Source organism: Pangasianodon hypophthalmus, chromosome 3, assembly GCF_027358585.1.
Source record: "Pangasianodon hypophthalmus isolate fPanHyp1 chromosome 3, fPanHyp1.pri, whole genome shotgun sequence".
In the NCBI taxonomy this organism is placed as follows: Eukaryota; Metazoa; Chordata; class Actinopteri; order Siluriformes; family Pangasiidae; genus Pangasianodon; species Pangasianodon hypophthalmus.
In genome coordinates this window covers 17,362,995-17,383,652 of record NC_069712.1, presented here as the reverse complement: position 1 = coordinate 17,383,652, position 20,658 = coordinate 17,362,995, and the positions used below count along the sequence as shown (strand labels likewise).

The 20,658-nt window shown below is 38.8% G+C and overlaps 1 protein-coding gene across 3 annotated transcripts in view; it reads right to left on the bottom strand.

The window, feature by feature from the left end:
* The window catches only part of prkg1a (protein kinase cGMP-dependent 1a), a 71,084-nt gene extending 53,924 nt beyond the window's left edge, over nt 1-17,160 (bottom strand). The window contains exons 1-3 of one of the 3 annotated variants that reach the window (XM_053232704.1): nt 17,107-17,160; nt 16,491-16,985; nt 499-665 (exon numbers count right to left, since the gene is read on the bottom strand). In XM_053232704.1, the coding sequence (XP_053088679.1) occupies nt 499-665; nt 16,491-16,747 (424 nt within the window). In that variant the 5' untranslated portion in view covers nt 16,748-16,985; nt 17,107-17,160. Of the gene's footprint in view, nt 1-498; nt 666-7,810; nt 8,483-16,490; nt 16,997-17,106 lie in introns of those variants that run through there. The other 2 variants (XM_026942801.3, XM_026942792.3) reach the window with 2 other exon arrangements.
* Nucleotides 17,161-20,658: the final 3,498 nt, after the last annotated feature.

The window sequence follows — 20,658 nt, the reverse complement described above, 5'->3', positions numbered from 1 at the left end:
TACTGTAGTTTAAATCATACAGCAATTCAAATGAAAGTCATTAATCTTAAAGCACATTTTTTCATAACTACTGTTTCTTCAGTAACTATGGCGGATTTAATAGTAAAATGCATGTAGTTAGAAGGGCGAGTTATGTACACCCTGCACCCACTGACAGGTCCTTGAAGTTTAAGGGGCTAATTAATTGGGAAACAATTGGGAGACAAGGAGGGAGTGTAATATGGGTGTAATGTGTACAGATTGTATGGTGTGTGTAACATATGAGGATGCTGGAAGCTTAATACTGAATATGCTGAAGCCTGTTGATGCTTTTTTAAGCATCAATGCATCTATGCATTGAAGCGTGGGCAAGTCTAAGCATGACTGAACAGACAAATACAGGGTTCAAAGTTGAGTATTGTAAGAACATTTACAACACTATACTAAGATGTTATGTGTTCGCATCTATTTCGGAACCAAAACACACTCAAAACACCTTTATTCAGACTTGTCCCTTACCTTCCATTACATAGACGAGCGACCCTACATCGCCCTCTTTAATGATGCAGCTGTCCTTGCCATATTCTACTGGATACATGCAGTCCACTATCTCCTGGATCTGGGACAGCTCCAGGTTCTTCATGAAGTCATTGTCTAAGATGGCTTCTTTGATCAAGTCTTTGGACCTGTGTAAACAACATTAAAATGAGGCAACGCAGAAAAATAACAAACAAAACAGTACGTCATTATGACAGGGATGAGTTGTCATTCAGCTCATCTTTGGTTATGCTCTTTTGACTCAAACCAGCAGAATCCATTTGCGTAGAAAACAAATGCAATTTCAAGAGGAGACATGTGATTAGATAAGGTCCCTTATCCTTATCCGGAATTGTGCCATATCACAACACCTCAGAGGACATTTAGTAAATGGGGATTGATTAGAATTCAATCAAATTCAAGTGAAAAGCTGCACACACATACACGCAGTCTTTTTCACAGTACAGTCATCCACACAACAGCTCATGTTTAGAAAAAAGTCTCAGATAATGAATATGCAATGTAACCTTTCTCTCAAGGAAAAACAGACATAGAATATTATCATCATCAGAGATATTATTTTAGTTTGAATTGCATATCACCTCACAGCAAAGTACCCTCTCTCTAAAGTAATAAAAGCAAACCATCCAAATCATTTTTATTTGAACTGGAATGCTGGTTGTTTGAACACATATTCAAAATAATTAATTGTAAAGTACTGTACCTCACAAAAAATATGATGAAAGAACTAAAAAATACAAATTATTTTCTAAATATACATTTCTCACAATATGATTACATTTACTTGTACTTACAGTACAGGCGGAATGAGCAGTGATGACTGGCCATGGAATTAGATGGGAGGGCTAAAATATAATATCAATCAATAGCTCATCAACGAAACTAATGGGGTTGAGCATGATGACATAATAAGAATGATATGGGCAAACTATCACACACACACACACACATAGCATTGGTGATTTCTGTTCAAGTCCGCAACCCTTTACTGTTTTCCTAATAGCAACCATGGTAAACATAATTGTTGTTACACGTTCATTCAAACCAGAAAACAATGTCATCTTGTGTAATTTGTATTTTGATGGGACAGTTTGTGCTTAGTCTGTGTGCTTAGTCTAAACTTTTACTTTCTCTTCCAAAGGCATTTTAGGGGAAAAATGATAATGATAGACTTATAATCCACCTTGTTCACATTCATTGCAACTGAGACTGTATTTCACAATCACCTTCTCAATCACTGCTGATTACGTGTTACCGAGGCAGCAACAACACGGGCTGAAAAATATCTCAATAAAGAACAAATCTAGGGGGTGTTTCGCTCTGTGTAATCACATAACACGACTGTCATTGATAGTCTGCATGAGTCTACTCTCTGGGATAGAAAGAATTCAGCCCCAGGCTTGCTTCTTCATATGATTCAGTGTATTTCCCTTGCTGGTGCTTTTGCACTTGGTACCACAACAAGTCCAAAATAATCCACCTTAAGACATTTGTTACCAGCAAATAATTTGATGTAGATGTCAAAAATGAAACTTTATATTGATGTCTTTTGTGTCTGAAAGACAGGAAAGCTTAGCCCTGCTAGTCCATTTATACTAACTGCCCCTGGATATAAAGCATACTAGCAGTATTTCTTATACAGAATCAATGAGCTACATTTCACAAAATTACAAAGTAGCCGTATAACACCAGACACAGCCTCGGGCATATAAACCATCCATCAATATTCTACTATTTTCTAAGAACAAAGAGAAAGAAGCTGCCCTTTTGATTCCTTTTCCTCTGTCAGATGGCCATGTCATCATTTCATCAAATTCATGTCAGGGTGGCATAAGCTCTTACAAAATCTCATTTGTGTCTTTTTAAAACAAGGTCAGTGACACTGGACATATGCCAGATGTCAGATTTAGCTGCTAAAACACATAAACTCTCCCATTCACCACATACTGTTTACATTCCACACGTATGCTGCACCAATGAAGAAAAACAGTGCCTATTTCAAGCTCTGCATAATTCCTCCTAGTGGGTACCTTCCCTATTCTCCGCCACTCGGGGACATCCTCATGCTCTGACATCCTTTATTCAGTATGTTGTGACCCAAACATAAATACATAAATTTAGAGCTAACATAATATCATACTCAAAAGATTATTCATTTTGAAGATGCTTTTAAAGAAACTTATGAGCAATTGATGGTTTAGAGCCTTATTCTAGGGTCAAACAGTGGCTCTTTATCTTTCAAAAGCATCCTAGACGACCAGAAATAGGTCCAGATTCAATGTTCAGTGAAACACAATACAAAATACTGACATCTATGTCTATTCATCTAATGCACTTCCTGTAAAACGCTTAACAGTGTGCACTTTCAGTGTATGTTTTTATTATCCTTGTTCTCCTGTATGATGTGAAATTTTTCCCAGCAACACTGGATATGTATTATACAACCAGTTTTTATTCTTAATATTGAATTTTCATCAGTTTATGCCACTAAAAATTTAGTCTGGATGACTTTTTATCTAAAGATAAGGGTTGGTTGATTCAGTGTATGGTGTAACCTTGTTTTTAAGGATCTGAATTTTTGTGTTTGTAGTTTAAGGTATCTATGAGTAGGTTTTATTTCCAGTTTTATTTAAGTTTAACTGGGAAAACTGGAGTGTGAGGATATTACTTTGCTCTTGGTTTTGGGCCTTTAAGGAGTAAGTGTTATAATTAGAGAGTGAGCCACTGAGAAGGCATAGTCAGGGAGGCTGTCAGATTTATACCCAAAGGAGGAGCATGGTACTGGCCTCATTTACACCAAATGAGCCCTGGAGTTTCCAGTGGATTGCCCTTCTTAACACACTCTACACTTCTTTTTCTGTTTGACTTGTGGTTTTTACTTCTTTCCTTTAGTAAGAAGAGATTCATATCCTACAGGTCTGCAGGAACAAACACAGACTACTTCCCTTAAAAGGACAAAGCTCAGAGTAAAAGAGATGGGGAAACAGAGACAGTGACAAGAAAGACAAAAGAAAGACACTGGCGAAGGAAAGAAAGGAATAAATGTGTCAGAGAGCACATGGACACAGTTTCCCTAAATGATTGATTCAGGTTCAAGTAAAAGCCAAAAGTCAAAGCAATTCTAATAACAGTCTTAGTGACTATGAACTTTTATTTTTTATTTGCTTAGAACAACAATTCAGTGTAATTATATAGATCAGAGCAATGATCAATTAACTAAATAACTGTCCAAAAAAATTATGATATCTGCAACACAGCAAGGATGATGGTGAAGGAAGTTAAATATACAACTCTATATGGGGGTGGATTTCTGCTTAGAAGGTCATGAGTTCAAATCCCAGCACAACCAAACTGCCACAAGGAGCAAGGCCCTTACCCTCAACTGCTCAGATGTATAAATGTAAGTCGCTCTGGACAAGGGCATCTGCCAAATGCCATAAATGTAAATATGGATGAGACCAAATATAGAACTGCACAGTTTAGCTGATTCTTATGGATGCCAATTTTCCATATTAAAACTCTATTTCACAAGTTCTACTGCTTCATACTCCTAAACACATGACCATAATCAATTTTTTGGGTCATGCACACTGTCCAAATATTTGGTGACAAAAGGAGACTACATACAAGAAAAAGTACGTGATACCCTATTGTAAAATATGGCGGTGGATCATTGATGCTTTGGGGCTGCTCAAGTGGACCATGAATCTCAGGATCATGAATTCTGCTAAGTACCAGGATAATTCAGCCAAAAACCAGTTTGGCTCTGCCAGGAGTTTCAGATATGGCTATAGATAGAGCTTTCAACAAGATGATGAGCAAAACAAACATCCAAATCAACAATGAAATGGTTAAAGAAACACAAAATCATTGTTTGGCAATGCCATCTCACTCTCTGGATTTGAACACTACTGTGGTCTGAATTGAAGAGGAAGACCCATACGCACAAATTAAGAGTATAAAGTAGTTTAAAGTCATCTGCATGGAGGAGTGGACCAAAATCCCTCTACAAACTTGTTAAAAATTACAAGAAGCGATGCAATGCTATTATTGTTAATGTTGATATTAATTTTAAGTGTGTTGCTCAATTTCTAAACCAGTGGTTTGCAGAAAAAAATGCAATACTTTTGGTGTGTACTTTCACAATTTAGAATTTGGAGATACAGGATGAAACCCACGTGAACAAAGGAGAACATGTTAAACTTTGCACAGACAGCAACCCAAGCTCAGGATTGAGCCGGGGAACGTGGAGCTGTAAGTTGGCAACGCTACTCCCTTAGAAAAAGAGAAAAATAATGTCATTACTATGGCCTTTTTATAATGCATACTGAGATAAGACAAAACATTCACCGACATATATTGTCCATTTATCTCTGTCTTGGAAACTTCATCTGTGACCTCCCACTCCCACACTCCCATATGTGTGAAAACATCCCACACTGTTTTGTATGGTCAGAGTCCAATCTATAGTAACCCACAATGTAGTAAGTATGATTTGATAGCCGTAGATCTCTCAGATTTCAGAAGAAGGAATTTGTATAAATACTGTATAGGAGAAATCTAACACTATACAAGAACTGGGACAAACTGCAAAGTTACTGAAAAGTGAATAAACGCAAATGTTATTGATTTGGTTCTTTAACATTCAAATCAACCACACACTTATGAAAGGTTAACATTAAGAAAAAAAAAAAGCTTTTTAAAAACCGATGTAAAGAGTTGGCTAATATAAAGACTACGGGGCATTAGCTATTTTTGAGCCCTTCCTTCTATATCACTGTTCTGAAAGAAAAGCAAAGCAGACATTTATCTCCTAAAAGCAAAACAGGGAAAATGGGATGGATTAATGTTCCTTTCAAGTATATCTCAGCAAAGCACAGACAAGTAAAATAAAGACCAATGTCTCTTTGTGAAACAATTACTGAACACAAAACACAGATAAATCCTCTGTGCTTTTAGTGATAGCCCAGAAACATGCTTATCATTTCTTCATCTTAGGCCCTATTTGGCCACTCAGTATAACTCTTTTCTAAAGCAAAATTTTTTATTCCTTTGTTTTTGCAATAACAAAAGTGAATTGACAATAGTGTCAGGATAATTTAGCCAGCAATAGACAATGCATAGTTAGCTTTTTTCACAAAATGTCTAGCATTCACTCAAAGAAACATTAGCATTAGACAGTTCAGCTGAACTTTAATGTGGAAGAATAAAAGCATTCACAACACGTCATTGATGAGTACTATGTAAAGTAGGGGAAGTCCTGCACAACTGTAACATTCACAGTTGCAACATATGCATTTTCTCAGTTTATGTACAAACATGAATATACATACACATGCCCTTAACTATCCTCTACCTGAGTATGATATTTTGCCTGCCTGTGTTAAACTCTGACTAATTATCTTTCACCAACATAAGTAAAACCCTGACTCAGAACAGGTTTGGTTTAGTTTGATGTTTGTATTCATTGAGTCATTGATCTTCTATTTCCAGCTTATCACACTAACTTGACTTTTTATCCTGAGATGCTCACACAAACTGAGGGGCAATGAAAAGGTAAGCCTACACCTACTGTATGTGACTTATCATAGCAAACTGCAATCTCTACAGAATGCAACTGGTTTTCATGTCAGATTGTGACCTGTATACATTTGTCATGGTGCAACATTGTCTTCATGACTAAAAGTAAACAGAATTTTAAAGATTGGTCTTTAGTAGGTATGCATATATTAGTATATATTTATATATTTTGGCATATATTGATTAGTCAGTGGGCTACAGAGTACATCATATCTACAATAAAGCAGGACCGGCTAAAGCAGGCTTCTGTACTTAGCCCTATTTACAATACAAAATAATGGCAATTAAAATATCAGCACACTGAAAAATAAAGACATTCAGAATTCATTGCTGATTTAGGAACATACAAATTATGCCCTTTTAAACCAGCTGTGTTTTCTCCTGAAAAATGCTGCACATATCCACATGCAGTCATTACTTCTTGTTGCAACTAGAACATGATTTTACATGATTTTGTTAAACTAAACACAAACCATTTGTGATTGCCTTCAGTTGAATGTAGAAATGGCAGAAGATATACAAATGACAGAAACACAGAATACAGATATGCATGTATACAAGTTATTTGGAGTTAAATTCACAGCTTCATTGCCACTGTGGAATTGAGTAAGGAGTGAAGTGTTACAGCTGTGTTGCATCTCCCCCACTAGAAGAGAAAACTTCCACTGTTTTCCGTTCCCTGGATGCAAATTGCATTAGAGAGATCCATTCCACAAGAGCATGTATGCAACTCAACAGGTGACCGAATCCCACAGCTATCACACCCTACAACAACAATGAATCATTACTCCATTACTTTTTTTTACCAATCCTGGGTTAATTAAACATTATCTTTAAATTCTAATTCAGCCAACAATTTACTATGAGTGATGTCATTTGAAAATGTTCTGTTGAAAAAGCTGGCATGCCACCACAATGATGCACAGCATCAATTTTCATACCACTACTTTGATAAGCAAATTATCTCTCCATTACGCAAAAGAGACACTGGCATATTCAAACCCTTTGGCATTCAGGTATTGGTAGCCCACAGTGCTGAACATTACTGACACACTGGGTTTTTGTTAGGCCTATTTCTGATCTTCCAGCTGTGAAAATGTATTTCAGTGACATGGAAATGTCTTCCACATACAGCATCAGGCTGTGTTAATATGCAACAGTCTGAATCAACAGTTAAAAGGAAGAAGCTTTTTTTTTTTTTCATTCAGTGCACAGACTAAGTTTGAGTTTAGATTAACTGAGGCTGCATTTTTAAGTGGGGTTCTCTACTGACCATCCTTCCCATTCCTTTAATGCATTTGCTATAGCATGCTACTAGAGTAAACAAACTCAGAAGTTCTTTACAGTAGTTCTGATTTCTTACACAGCTGGGATTAATAGAATAGTCAGTATCCTTGCTTCTTTAGCACAGGTTTCCCAGCCCTGGTCCCCCTGTCCTGCACATCTGAGTGTTTTCCCTTCTCCTAACAAACCTGACTGAACTAACCAGCTAATTAACAGCCCTTCCTGAGCTGAAGTGGGTGTGTTATAGATGGGAAAAGTCTAAAATGTGCAAGACAGTGGGGTACACCAGGACCAGGCTCAGGAGCCTGTGCTCTCTATACTATACTGTGCTTGTTAGACATGTGACATGGCATAGAAAAAAAGACAGAAACTCAATGGAGTTTAGAGTAAACCTTTAGAGTAAACCTACTGTGAACTCTTGGGGTAGAAGGGGAGCGTTACATGGCTGAGGTCGTGGATGTCGAAGGCGGTGGGCTCGGCGGAGATCGCCTGCCTCTTGATGCGCTGCTGCTCCTGCAGCTCGCTTTGTTTGTGCGCGCGCTGAGTGGCTGGCCGGATCACGGAGCGATATTTATCCAGCTCGTTCTGTAGTTTCTGAATGAGCTCGTCCTTCTGGTCCAGCTCAAGCTCCAGTTCATCAATGAGCGCATCTCTCTGCCTCAGCTCTTCGATTTTCTCCTGTAACGCGTACTGCAGGTCCCTCAAAGTGCCCATCTCTCTCTCTCTCTCTTTCTCTCTCTCTCTCTCTCTCCCCTCCAGCCGCGCGACACTTTTCTAACTTTCTAACTAACAGATGGTTCACTATCTGTACGCGCGCTGACAGAAAACAACGCGCTTGTTTTTGAAAGCTAAGGGAACAGCGATGTGGGGAAACAAGCGGCGCAGTCCGCGCGCATCTGTGCTGGAGAATGTGGAGTGTCCTCGCGCTGTGATAGTTCCCGCTCTTCCTCGCGTGCGTCACACAGCGCGGGATTCCTCACGCCAAGGATTCCTCAGCTACGACCAAAAACCCAAACTACACACTACCTGCCTAACTAGTATTTAAAAAGAGTACGTCAGCAGGTTACCATAGCGACCATAACGGCACGCACGTCTCTATGACATATTATCAATAGTGCAATTATGTCGTTTGGAGGTTTTTGACAACTGGGGCATGCTAAATACATCAGCGGCCGAATTTCCGTGTTACTCCCTGTAGGTTCTAATAAAGGCATTATCCCATGGTAACTGAATCATTACACATGTCCAGTTTAAAAAAATAAATAAATCTTTGTGAATCTTTGCCAGTTGATTGCTGATATTTTTTGAAGTATTTTTCGTACTGGAACCTTTTTAAAATTTACATTCATTTATGCAAATGGGGGCTTAGGCCTATGCATAAATGTGCATATTTATAATAAAACTAAAAATCTAGACTTTGGATGAGATTATTCATCATGGAAATGCTCTCAAGGCTTTTACACAACAGTTTATTGGAATATCACTTTTTTATTGTTTAATCAGGAAAATTCTACACGCTCCTAAAAATAAAAAAAATTATTTGTATGCCATTGTCAGTCCAACAAATAATCAACATTCTGGGAAATACCTCTGTAATGTCTTTCTATGAATAGAAATCAACATGGAAAAATATGAATGCAGGTCATCTAGAAACTAATATGTTTGGCTCTGAGAACCTATTGAAAAAAAAAAAAAGATTTTTCAGGAAACCAGTGTTAAAATACAATGTGGCTTGATGCTTTTACACAGTAGTAAATGGGGTTTTAAGGTTTATAAAAACTGACATGAATAAAATAATAACACATAAAAGCTTTTCAGGGATATATGACATGTGACACATGACAAAGTGGGCAGAGCATAAAACCTTTTTAAAAATGGCTATGTTTCAGAAATTGTGGTGGTGCAACTGCACAAACTAGAACATTTCTGTTAAGATTTTATTTTTTTTATTGCTACAGTTTATGAGAAGATATATATATATATATATATATATATATATATATATATATATATATATATATATATATGAATAGTCTGTGTGAGAATCAATCATGAATCAATCAATCAGTCATGAACAGTAAGCCCTATATGCTCATGGTTCTCATTGTGGGGACCCTACAGAATATTTCTATATTTTAAAAAGCTGGTTTGGGTTTTGTGTTTAGAAAGTTCATGTTCCAAAAATTATGACTGGACACATTTGCTTAATATGCCCAATGATTGAATAGTTTGATCATTATTATTATAAAATAAAGCTGTGCTGAGCTTATAAGGGGCTCTGTGGAAATGTTTTAACACTGCAAGGGATGTGCAAAAGTTCAAGAACCACAGCTGTAAGCATTTTGAAGTGAAGTGTATATTGTTCAATAAAATGGATGAAACAGGAGACAGGCTGAAGGACTTTTGAAGATGGAACACAATAGGTTTCATAAACTGGCTTCAAGGGAATAGGGAACTCTGTATGGAGATTAGTGGACAGTGAGATCTGAAATTTTTTTCTGTGTAACAAAGGCCCAAAGGCACCCTCTGGTGTACAAACTATGTGAACGGCAATTTTCTTTTCTGACGTCTTTTATCTCTTCACAAACTTGGGTTATTAGAGAGGTTTTTACTCCAATCTTGGGACACCATGCATTGCACAATTTTGGATTTTCTTCACTCTAAACTATCTGACTCAGCTCATAGTGGGCTTTTGATAGTGACAAACTGACAAGCTGCATAATGTGTGCAACAATAGTGAAAATACAAATATGCACACGCAGAGCAAGATAGGATAGGAATAGAAATATATATGTATATTTAAAATTTTGCCCAAGAAAAAAGAAATTTCTATTGTGTGATTGTGGCACTGTAGATGTGTTTGTGTGTGTGTGTTTAGTCATAGGTATGAAGAAAGGTTCAGGAATAGCTGGTATGTGTTTTATAAACTACAGACACTTCATACTAAAAGATTCCCACGGCACATGAGAACACCCAGATGCCATGACAGACTTATCAGGGAGGTACAAAAAAAAAAAATAGCAGAACAAGACTGGTTTCATCTAGAATATTTTAGATACATTCTCTCTTTGAATCTCTCTCTCTCTCTATGTATATATACATACGTATATATATATATATATATATATATATATATATATATATATATATATATATACATATACATATATATACACCAATCACCCAAAGCTCTCGTGGTGTGCTGTGGTATCTGGCATCAAGACGTTAGCAGCAGATCCTTTAAGTTCTGTAAGTTGTGAGGTGGGGCCTGAATGGATCGGACTTGTTTGTCCAGCACATCCCACAGATGCTTGGTCAGATTGAGATCTGGGGAATTTGGAGGCCAAGTCAACACACTGAACTCTTTGTCATGTTCAAAGAGGCCACTGCCATTAGGGAATACTGTTCCCATAAGGGTGTGTACGTGGTCTGCGACAGTGTTTAGGTGGTACACGTCAAAATAACAACCACATGAATGCCAGGACCCAAGGTTTCCCAGCAGAACATTGCCGAGAGCATTACACTACCATCTGGCCTTCTTCCTGTAGTGAACCCTGGTGCCATCTCTTCCCCAGGTAAGCGACACACAAGGACCTGGCCATCCACATGATGTAAAAGAAACATGATTCATCAGACCAGGCCGCCTTCATCCACTGCTCCATGGTCCAGTTCTGATGCTCACATGCCCATTGTAGGCGCTTTCAGCAGTGGACAGCGGTCAGCATGGGCACTCTGACCAGTGTTCAGCTACGCAGCCCCATATGCAGCAACACCTTTCTATCATAGCCAGCATTAACTTTTGCAGCAAATTGTGTTACAGTAGCTCTTCTGTGGGATTGGACCAGACGGGCTATCCTTTGCTCCCCACGCGCATCAATGAGCCTTGAGCGCCCATGACCCTGTCGGCAGTTCCCCGGTTGTCCTTCCTTGGACCACTTTTGGCAGGTACTAACCACCCCGGGGTACCAGGAACACCCCACAACACCTGCCGTTTTGTAGAGACTCTGACCCAGTCATCTAGCCATCACAATTTGACTCTTGTCAAAGCTGATCCTTACACTTGCCCATTTTTCCTGCTTCCAACATATCAACATAGAACTGACTGTTTACATGCTATAATATACATTGCCTAATATATACAACTCATTGACAGGTGCTATTGCCGTCACCTGTCAGTGGTTTTAATGTTATGGCTGATTGGTGTGTGTGTGTGTGAGTGTATAGAAATATATATATATATATATATATATATATATATATATATATATATGTATATATATATATATATATATATATACACACACACACACACACACACACACACACACACATATATATACACACACACACACACACACACACATATATAATATATATATATATATATATATAGTGTGTGTGTGTGTGTGTGTGTGGGTGTGTGTTCAGTCAGGTCCGGAAGTATTTGGACAATGACAGAGTTTTTGTGATTTTGCCTTTATACACCACCACAATGGATTTGAAATAAAACAATCAAGATGTGATCGAAGTGTAGACTTTCAGCTTTATTTTAAGAGGTGCAGTCCATTCCCTCGTTACTTCAAGACAAATGAAGCAGATAAAAGGTCTGGAGTTGATATCAGGTATTGAGTTGGCATTTGACAGCTGTTCGACTGGAGCTACCAATATGAAGTCCAAGGAGATCTCAATGCAAGTGAAGGAGGCCATCATTAGGCTGAGAAAACAACATAAATCTATAAGAGAGATAGCAAAAACCTTGGGTCTGGCCAAATCAACAGTAGGGTACATTCTTAAAAAGAAAGAAAGCACTGGTGAGCTCAACAACATCAAAAGGCCTGGACGACACGGAAGACAGCTAAAGTGGTGGATCACAGAATCCTTTCCTTGGTGAAGAAAAACCCCTTCACAACATCAACAGAGGTTGATCTTCTTTTTTGATCATTGTCAAAATCTACAATCAAGAGATGCCTTCATGAATGTAAATACAGAGCGTTTACAACAAGGTGCAAACCACTGGTAACATTCAAAAACAGGAAAGCCAGATTAGACTTTGCCAGAAAACATCTAAAAAAGCCTCCCATGTTCTGGAATAAGATTCTTTGGACTGATGAAACCAAGATTAACTTGTACCAGAATGATGGGAAGAGAAAAGTATGGCAAAAGAGAGGAACAGCTCAGACATGGTGGAGGCAGTGTTATGGCGTGGGCATGTATGGCTGCCAATGGAATGGGCTCACTGGTGTTTATTGATGATGTGACTGCTGACAGAAGTAGCAAGATGAATTCTGAGGTGTATAGGGCTATACTCTCTGCTCACATTCAGCCAAATGCTACAAAACTGATAGGATGCCGCTTCACAGTGCAGGTGGATAATGACCCTAAACATGCTGTGAAAGCAACTCAAGACTTTTTGAAGGCAAAGAAATGGAATATTCTTCAATGGCCAAGTCAGTCGCCTGATCTCAACCCAATAGAGAATGCTTTTCACTTACGGAAGACAAGACTGAAGGCAGAAAGACCCACAAACAAGCAGCAACTGAAGGTTGCTCCAGTGAAGGCCTGGCAAAGCATCTCCAGGGAGGAAACCCAGAATTTGAGTTTTGAGAACATGGGCTCCAGACTTCAGGCAGTCATTGACTGCAAAGGATTTTCATCCAAGTATTAAAATTATGGTTGTATGTCACTTTGTCCAAATACCTTTGAGCCCCTGAAAATGGAGGTATTTTGTTGAAAATGTTTGTAATTCCTAAATGGTAAATGCCATATTTTTGTGGATCCTCTTAAAATAAAGCTGAAAGTCTACACTTCGATCACATCTTGATTGTTTTATTTAAAATCCATTGTGGTGGTGTATTAAGGCAAAATCACAAAAACTCTGTCATTGTCCAAATACTTCCGGACCTGACTGTATAGATACACAACATCTTTCAATTATATATATATATATATATATATATATATATATATATATATATATATATATATATACATATATTTTTTTTTTTCAGGGCCTAAATAACAAAAATCACAGCATATTTCAATATGTAGTCATTTCAGCCCAAAACGTAAACCAACATTCAGAAACCAGCTGGGAAAAAATAAGTACACCCTTCCTACTTCCACAGTCATGAAGAGAGTAATTAGCAGCCAGCTGTTACTAATGAGATGCACAAGATTAGTTCAAACACACCAGCAAGTCAACATCTGAGTAGCTATAGAAGAAAAAAAACCATGGTGGCGTAATGGCCAAGTCAAAGTCCAGCCCTCAACCCTACTGAGATGCTGTGGTGGGATCTTAAGAGAGCCGTGTATAAACGAATGCCCTCACACATCAATGATCTGAAGCAATGTTGTAAAGAAGAGCGGGCCAAAATTTCTCCAAAACAATGTGAGAGACTGCAGAAAACACTTACTTCAAATTATTGTTGCTAATTAGAGGGTTACTGAATATATGTTACTGAATTAGAGGGTGTGGTTTTATATATATATATATATATATATATATATATATATATATATATATATATATATATATATTAGTTCTCTATCTGTCCTTCAGAAAACCTCTCTCAGGATTTAAATTTCACCTCTACAAACTCTTCTTGCATGGCTCTTCCTCTGTGGATCGATCGTAAGGGAATCTGTTGTAATATGATGAGTGCTGCTGTTCTCTGGTGCCACAGACCCACAACAGCCAGCGTTCTGTCTCTGACCCCTGAATCACTGACAACTGAACAAACAGCAAGGCCTGGATTGGATGGCACCTTGGGATATCTCCATAACCGGGGACAAATTATAGTAGAGTCTTTGTCATTCTTCTTCACTGCTAAGCAACTAATCACCCGGCTACTTAATCTAAATGGTCATGTGATACAGATAAGCCCATCTGAGTGCGGTGAATTGGTATGCAATTCTGAACAGATATTGTGGAAATGAAAGGTTCAAATGAATAATAAAAGCCATCTGTAGCTTCCATAATGCTGCTTGACTTGGCATAAAGAATGGGGTATTTACTGAAAAGGATCGTGGTGTCCAATCTCTGTGCTGTCTGAGAGACCACCATGCATCAGAGCAACAGACATTTTGCATTTTGTCTGCAGTATCACATGTGACTCAGCACATAGTAATCCAGTAAAAACAGGTCATGTCCTCTCCCAAACCCTCTTCGGGGACCTGTTAATCACAGATACGATACTTTTATTGCTTTTTCACCTTATTATCTTTCAGTACATTTTAGGTAAATGCACTGAAAATTAGCACTAGGAATACAGCTGTTTTTCAAACATCTTGTGACCTCCTGTTTTTTATAACTGTTGATTCTCAAAATTCTTTCAGGGTTTGGACAAAGTTTGGCCGGCCTTGTCAAGTCTAAAGATGTTCTCTGTCTCCAAAATTGTGTGCCTCAAGTACGCTAAGAAAAAAAAAAAAATAATAATAATCTAGCACTATGTGGCAGGAGTTAGATGATGTTTGTTACTCCCTTGTTTACAAGAAAATATGACTGTGGGGGAAAACCACTAATGCAGGACTAGTTAGCACGGTGTGGCTTAAACAAAGAAAGAACATGCACTATATGACTATTTGACTCAACACAAGAAACATAAATAAACAAAAACATGCTTTTTAAACTTCTTATGGTTCTGACTCATTTAGTTTTTTTGTGTGGCAGTGAAATTGTTTACATTCTCTGAATTTTACCTGCTTCACGCACTTCCAGCCTGAAAACTGCTTTGCTCCATACAATATGGGGTTGCTGCCCTCTTGTGGTATTAGTTATTAAGTAGAAAAATGACAATAATAATGAGGCCGGGGAAAGCCTGCATGATTAAATCACTATTCTGCCACTCTCAGGTATGTGTGTCTGTGTGTCAGCCAGTGCAGAAGGATGAGCCTAACCTAACAGAAGTATTCTGTTTTATGGCTTGAGTTATTTGAATTGCTTCTCCACTTTCTTTTAATAGCCTGTGTGGACAAATCTTATCTGACATGAGCATAAACTTCCCTAATACCTTATAACGCTTGGCTGAGGACATGATTCTCACAAATAATGGCCCAGGTTTTATTAGGATCAAGAACCAACGTCATCTATATAAGCAATAAATTAAATCCCTATATAAGCAAAAAATTAATTAGTCATCTATATAAGCAATAAATTAAATCCCATTAGAAATAAAGGTAGCAAAGTGTGATTTTCCTTCACTGCTTCACTGCAAACATCTGGGTACATCTGTATGTATCTGTTATCTGGGAAGGTGTGGTCTTTAAGGTACAATTATGTGCAGTACCTTAAGCTATTTTCTTTTAAGTCATAAAGATATATACTAAACATACAAAAGATGTAACACTGATGGAACCACACTAGTGAAGAGGAAAAATACAGTTTATGACCCTTAGTTTCCAAGGCTGCGACATTGTTTTAGACATAGCTGGACATGGCTGTGTAATATTATGAAATATTTTACCTCCAGCAGTTCTTATGTTTTTTTCATAGCAACAATGCCATGCAATCACATCTAATACCTAAACTGGTGCATTTCCGTCAGATAGTCAGTCATGCACATTTTAAGTAAAGATGTGTGGTTTAAAAAAAAAAAAAAAATCAGGCCAGAAACTGGAGGAAGGGGGCTGAACATATGGTCCAACAGAGCACTTTCTAATGGCGTATTAAATATCCTGAGACAGGCTCTCGGGCGCTGCGCGTTTAGACCCTAAAAGCCGATAATGTACGAAGCTTCCTGTGCTCGCCGCCCGCTGGGAACACGATGATGGTTTGGATCAATTATAGACTCTCTTTCTTCCTCTCACTCCCCCCTTTCCCTGCTCCAGAAAGATGCCCGGTCATCATCAGCGAATGAGAATGAAAGAGTTGCACCATTCATACCCATCTTTCTCAACAGCTTCACAATAGAAACTCTCAGCACTCATTTAGTTGCACAATGTCAGTGAAATGCACAGAAAGATCAGCATTCTTTAAAGTGCCAAAACACAATGGACATCACATCACATCACATCACACAAGTTCATGATAACTGCGTGTAAACAGCACGCTGTAGGTAATAAGTGCATTATGACAGCTGTCTCTGGCTCACCTGTCAGATTTGGCGTGTTTGCAGAAGCTTTGCCTTGTTAAGTCCTGGTGCGTTTGCGGCTCGGCTGAAATGCCCTGCGCGCGCCGCGTCCTCGGCTCGATCACTTGCGCGCTCGGTAACACGGACTGACACTTGTGCAGTTTCCGCTTCAGCTCTTGTATTTCATCCTCCCGCTCCGCCAGGCGCCTCTCTAGCTCCCGAATTCTCTCCTCCTTCAGAATCAAGATCTTGGCAAAGTCTTCCTCCAGGTCGCTCATCTTTGAGGCGCACCAAAACTTTAATCCCGCAAGCGACAAGATGCGCGCAGTGAGAGTGAGAGAAATTACACCGGACGCCAAGAAAAGACTTCAGTCTGGAAGGCAGAAGGTGTCGGTAGTCCACGTGTTTGCGCTCGATCGAACTCACCGGTAGGAGAGACAGCGGCGGAGACGCGGGGCGCTGATGGTGATCACCTCTCATCCAGAGAGCAATTCCAGCCCCTCTTCCGCCCCGTCACTTTACACACACACACACACACACACACACACACACACGGAGGGAAAGAAAGATCGCAGCCGTTTCTGATTAGTCATTCATTTCCCAGATGAAGCAAATCCGGAATTACTGAAAATCTCACCCGAAAGCTCAACGTCGAACTAAACTCCGGGCTCGGCGCCTCGTAAAAGTCACGTGGTGTAAAGGATGACGTAGCTGAGTGTAACTCGACTCGACTGTTATGAATTGTGTTGTGTGGGCTAATCATTTGGACATTGACTCAACGGCAGAATTTTGTCTTGTGATTGCAGGACAGACTGGTCATCGCGAGCAGCGCAATCAGCCTGCGGAGAAACTGGGTATTCTGTGCATGAACTACTTTTCCTTTCGTTTGACCTAAAGAGAAGACTAGGCTCTCTGTTGGAAAAGTGCGCAGCAGACTCTCAGGAAACTGTGTAGACTGTTTAATGAGAAAGTGCTCCTCAACGCTCGGATCACTTAAATCTCCTAACAAGCACTGTTTACTCACAAGTCCTGAGACTGTGAGTAAAACCCTGAGATGGACAAAAATAAAGAAAGAGAGATTGTCAGTGGAGACAGGAAAGAGAGAGAGAGAGAGAGAGAGAGACTGTAAGAGGGAAGTGTATTTTCATAATATGCTTGATCTTCTTTCAATAAGTTTGTTTTTCTTCCATGTAAAACTTAAAACGTCTCATAATAACTAATGGAAAGCATTTTCCAGACATCATTTTAGAATTAATTCATTGTTGAACATCATCATTAAATCTGAATGATGAGAAACATGGATGGAATAATTTCATTTTGAATATGTGAATATCATATTTAATTTTGAATATCTTGATGCTGAATTGAGAATATAAATATATAACTGTGATTATTACATGAAATATTTTGATTTGTTGAAAAGAATGTTGGTCATATTGACTTAACCTAGGGTTTCAAACAAAAGCCAGATGCCTGTTAATTAAATAATAGTTTAGGTACAGTAGGTTGGGCTTATAATATTAATAAACACAGTAGTTTAGGCTTCGTTATATTTTATTATAATGTAAGAAGCAGTGCAGCATTTATAGCTCTCTCCCTCCCCCCTCTCTCTCTTTGTCTGTAATGCCCTAATGCCCTAGTGGTACTTTGCAGTAATACAGTGTTCCCCTATTCACCTGAGGGACAGATAAGATTACAGGTGTTTGAGGGTGCCCTCCTGGGTAAGAGCAGGAGCAGACATTACTCATCTCATTCTTGTTACACTACCCACTGAAAGCCAAGATTTAATGGACAAGGTGACACTGGCATCACCTCTTGATCAGTAATGCCACTGGAATGAGATGCAGAATAGTGGAGATATAATGTCCCTGATATTGCACTTATATGGCTGACAGCAATAAATGTGTGCTAATACGTATTAAGCAACAGTTAGTTCCTGTCCACTAATTTGATTGGTCGATTGTTCCAAGAGTGCTGATACTTAGTATAACCAGCACTGGGACATTTCACTGTTTGTATCACGCCACCCGTCTGTGTTCGCCACATAAAATTTCACTTCCTACTTTGAAGCAGTTACTACAGTAGTGTTAGTGTCATCATCAGCAGATGGGGAAAACAATGCTTTTCAGGAATTTAACTTTTGACTTAAAATATTAGCTACAGCACTCACCCTTTGGGCTCGTGCCTACGCCAAATCACAGCCATGCCGATGTTCAGGATAACCTCACTCATGCTCGTGCGATATTGCTTAAATATATATGCACTTGTTCAATTAATTCACTTCAAATAAAAGAAGCATCTTCCTGTTTGGGTGGCTTGCTGGTGCAGCTATGCTACATTTCCACAAGTTGTGAAGGAGTGCGGGATTGTGTGTGCATGGTGCTCTGGTGGACTGGGATAGATGGACTGGTGTCCCCAACTTATGCCCAGTGTTCCTGGGATAGGTTCCAGATTCACCATGACCCTGACCAGGATAAAGTGGCTACTGAAGATGAAAGAATGAATCTTCCCATTTCGCTCATTGCAAACAATCCTCTTTTGAGCCCATGAACCAATGAGAGCTTTCACTTTTTGTCACCAGGTAAGATTCCATAATTACAAACATTACTAACATTACTAAAGTCTGCTTAGAGATCATAATGTTGTTTCATTTCATGAACACAAATCTGTGTTTGTACTAATGAAAGATGTGCATATTTCCTAATGCTTATGTTTCAAAAATGAAAATTCTGCACCTGAACTAGAGAGAAAATTGGCTGATGTAGCTGTGTTAAGGGGCAGAAATGCCCTTCATAGTCCTTCTCAAGTATGTGCTTATGAAATATCAGGATTGCCTGTAAGCTGGAGCAGCCAGTTAGGAATCCCCATGTCAGAGGAAAGCCTGCCTTTTTTCTTCTAACACTCTAACATTTACTGTCTGCTTAGATTGTGTCAGCTGGCAATTCTCACCGTGCTGCTTTTCCTGCTCTCTAACGATCTTGATTTTCCCATCACCATCTGTCTCTTTCTCCTTCTCTCTAATCTCACTTATTGTCTCACAATGTATCATGTTCTCACTCCCCTAGACTTGACATGCTGAGTGTATTTTTAGATGACTGCTTTGACACTTTTTTTTGCAGAGCCCGTTGATTTTTTTTTTCTCTCAGATGTGTGCGTCCTTTCAAATCAAGCATGAGAAATTCCATAGTGAGCATTCCTCATCGCACAGCCTCACTCATTATTACACAGGGCCAAGACACTCACATAACATATTATATTATCTTCTTGGGATAGAATGTTCTGGCACCCTTTATTATTGTTAGCGATCCACAAAGCTTCCTCCTGCCTCTAAGGAGACATAGTTAATGTGAACCTTGTGTCATCATGCTTTGCCTCAATAGCATGTATGACATTCCTTGGTCTTAACATAGTCTGCTAATGTGCTATTTGTATATCCATCTGTCTGAATGGCTTCACATGGTTTGCTTTTGCAGCCTCACATTCTTATAGCGCTAAACTGTTCTGTAGGCACTAGTTATAACATATCATAAAGCATAAAGTTCGCTCTGTCAGCTATGCAGTGTTGAGTGATATTAATTGCAAAGAGTGCAGCATAACGCAAGCCTTAAAAGGAGCGGCTCTTTTGAGGTAAGCAGTTAGAGATCCCTCTTCCTGTCACAGGGCTGACAGAGCTCTACATCTTCTGCACTGAACAGTTCAGAGGGTAAAAACTGCACTGCTTCTTCTCACCGCACAGCACAACTGCCTTACATGCTAGCTTTCTGCATATCACCTGTCCTAATAATAACTGCTGTTCAAAAACAACTCGCAGATGCTGTGTACTCTATATTTAGTCTTAATATTTAGTGCTAAATTATGAAGTGAGCTGTATGCTGACATAGCTGTACTGTATGTTTGGGTTTGTGTACAGCCTCAGTAAATGTGTGGATATAGTGTGTGCATATGTGAAAAAAAAAAGTTCCTGAAAAAGTTGATGAATTTGTTTTAGTTTTAGGGCTTAATTAAAAAAAAAGTTGTCCAAAAAAAGTAATTTAATATAAATGCAGGAACCATGTGGGAAAAAGTAATAGCCCATTGAAGACTCTAAGGACATACCACACTGACTCTATAGTGGAGCAGGATCAGTTCCAAAGGGATACAAGATAACAGATTACTATACTACTGCATGCCACTTCTACATGAATACACA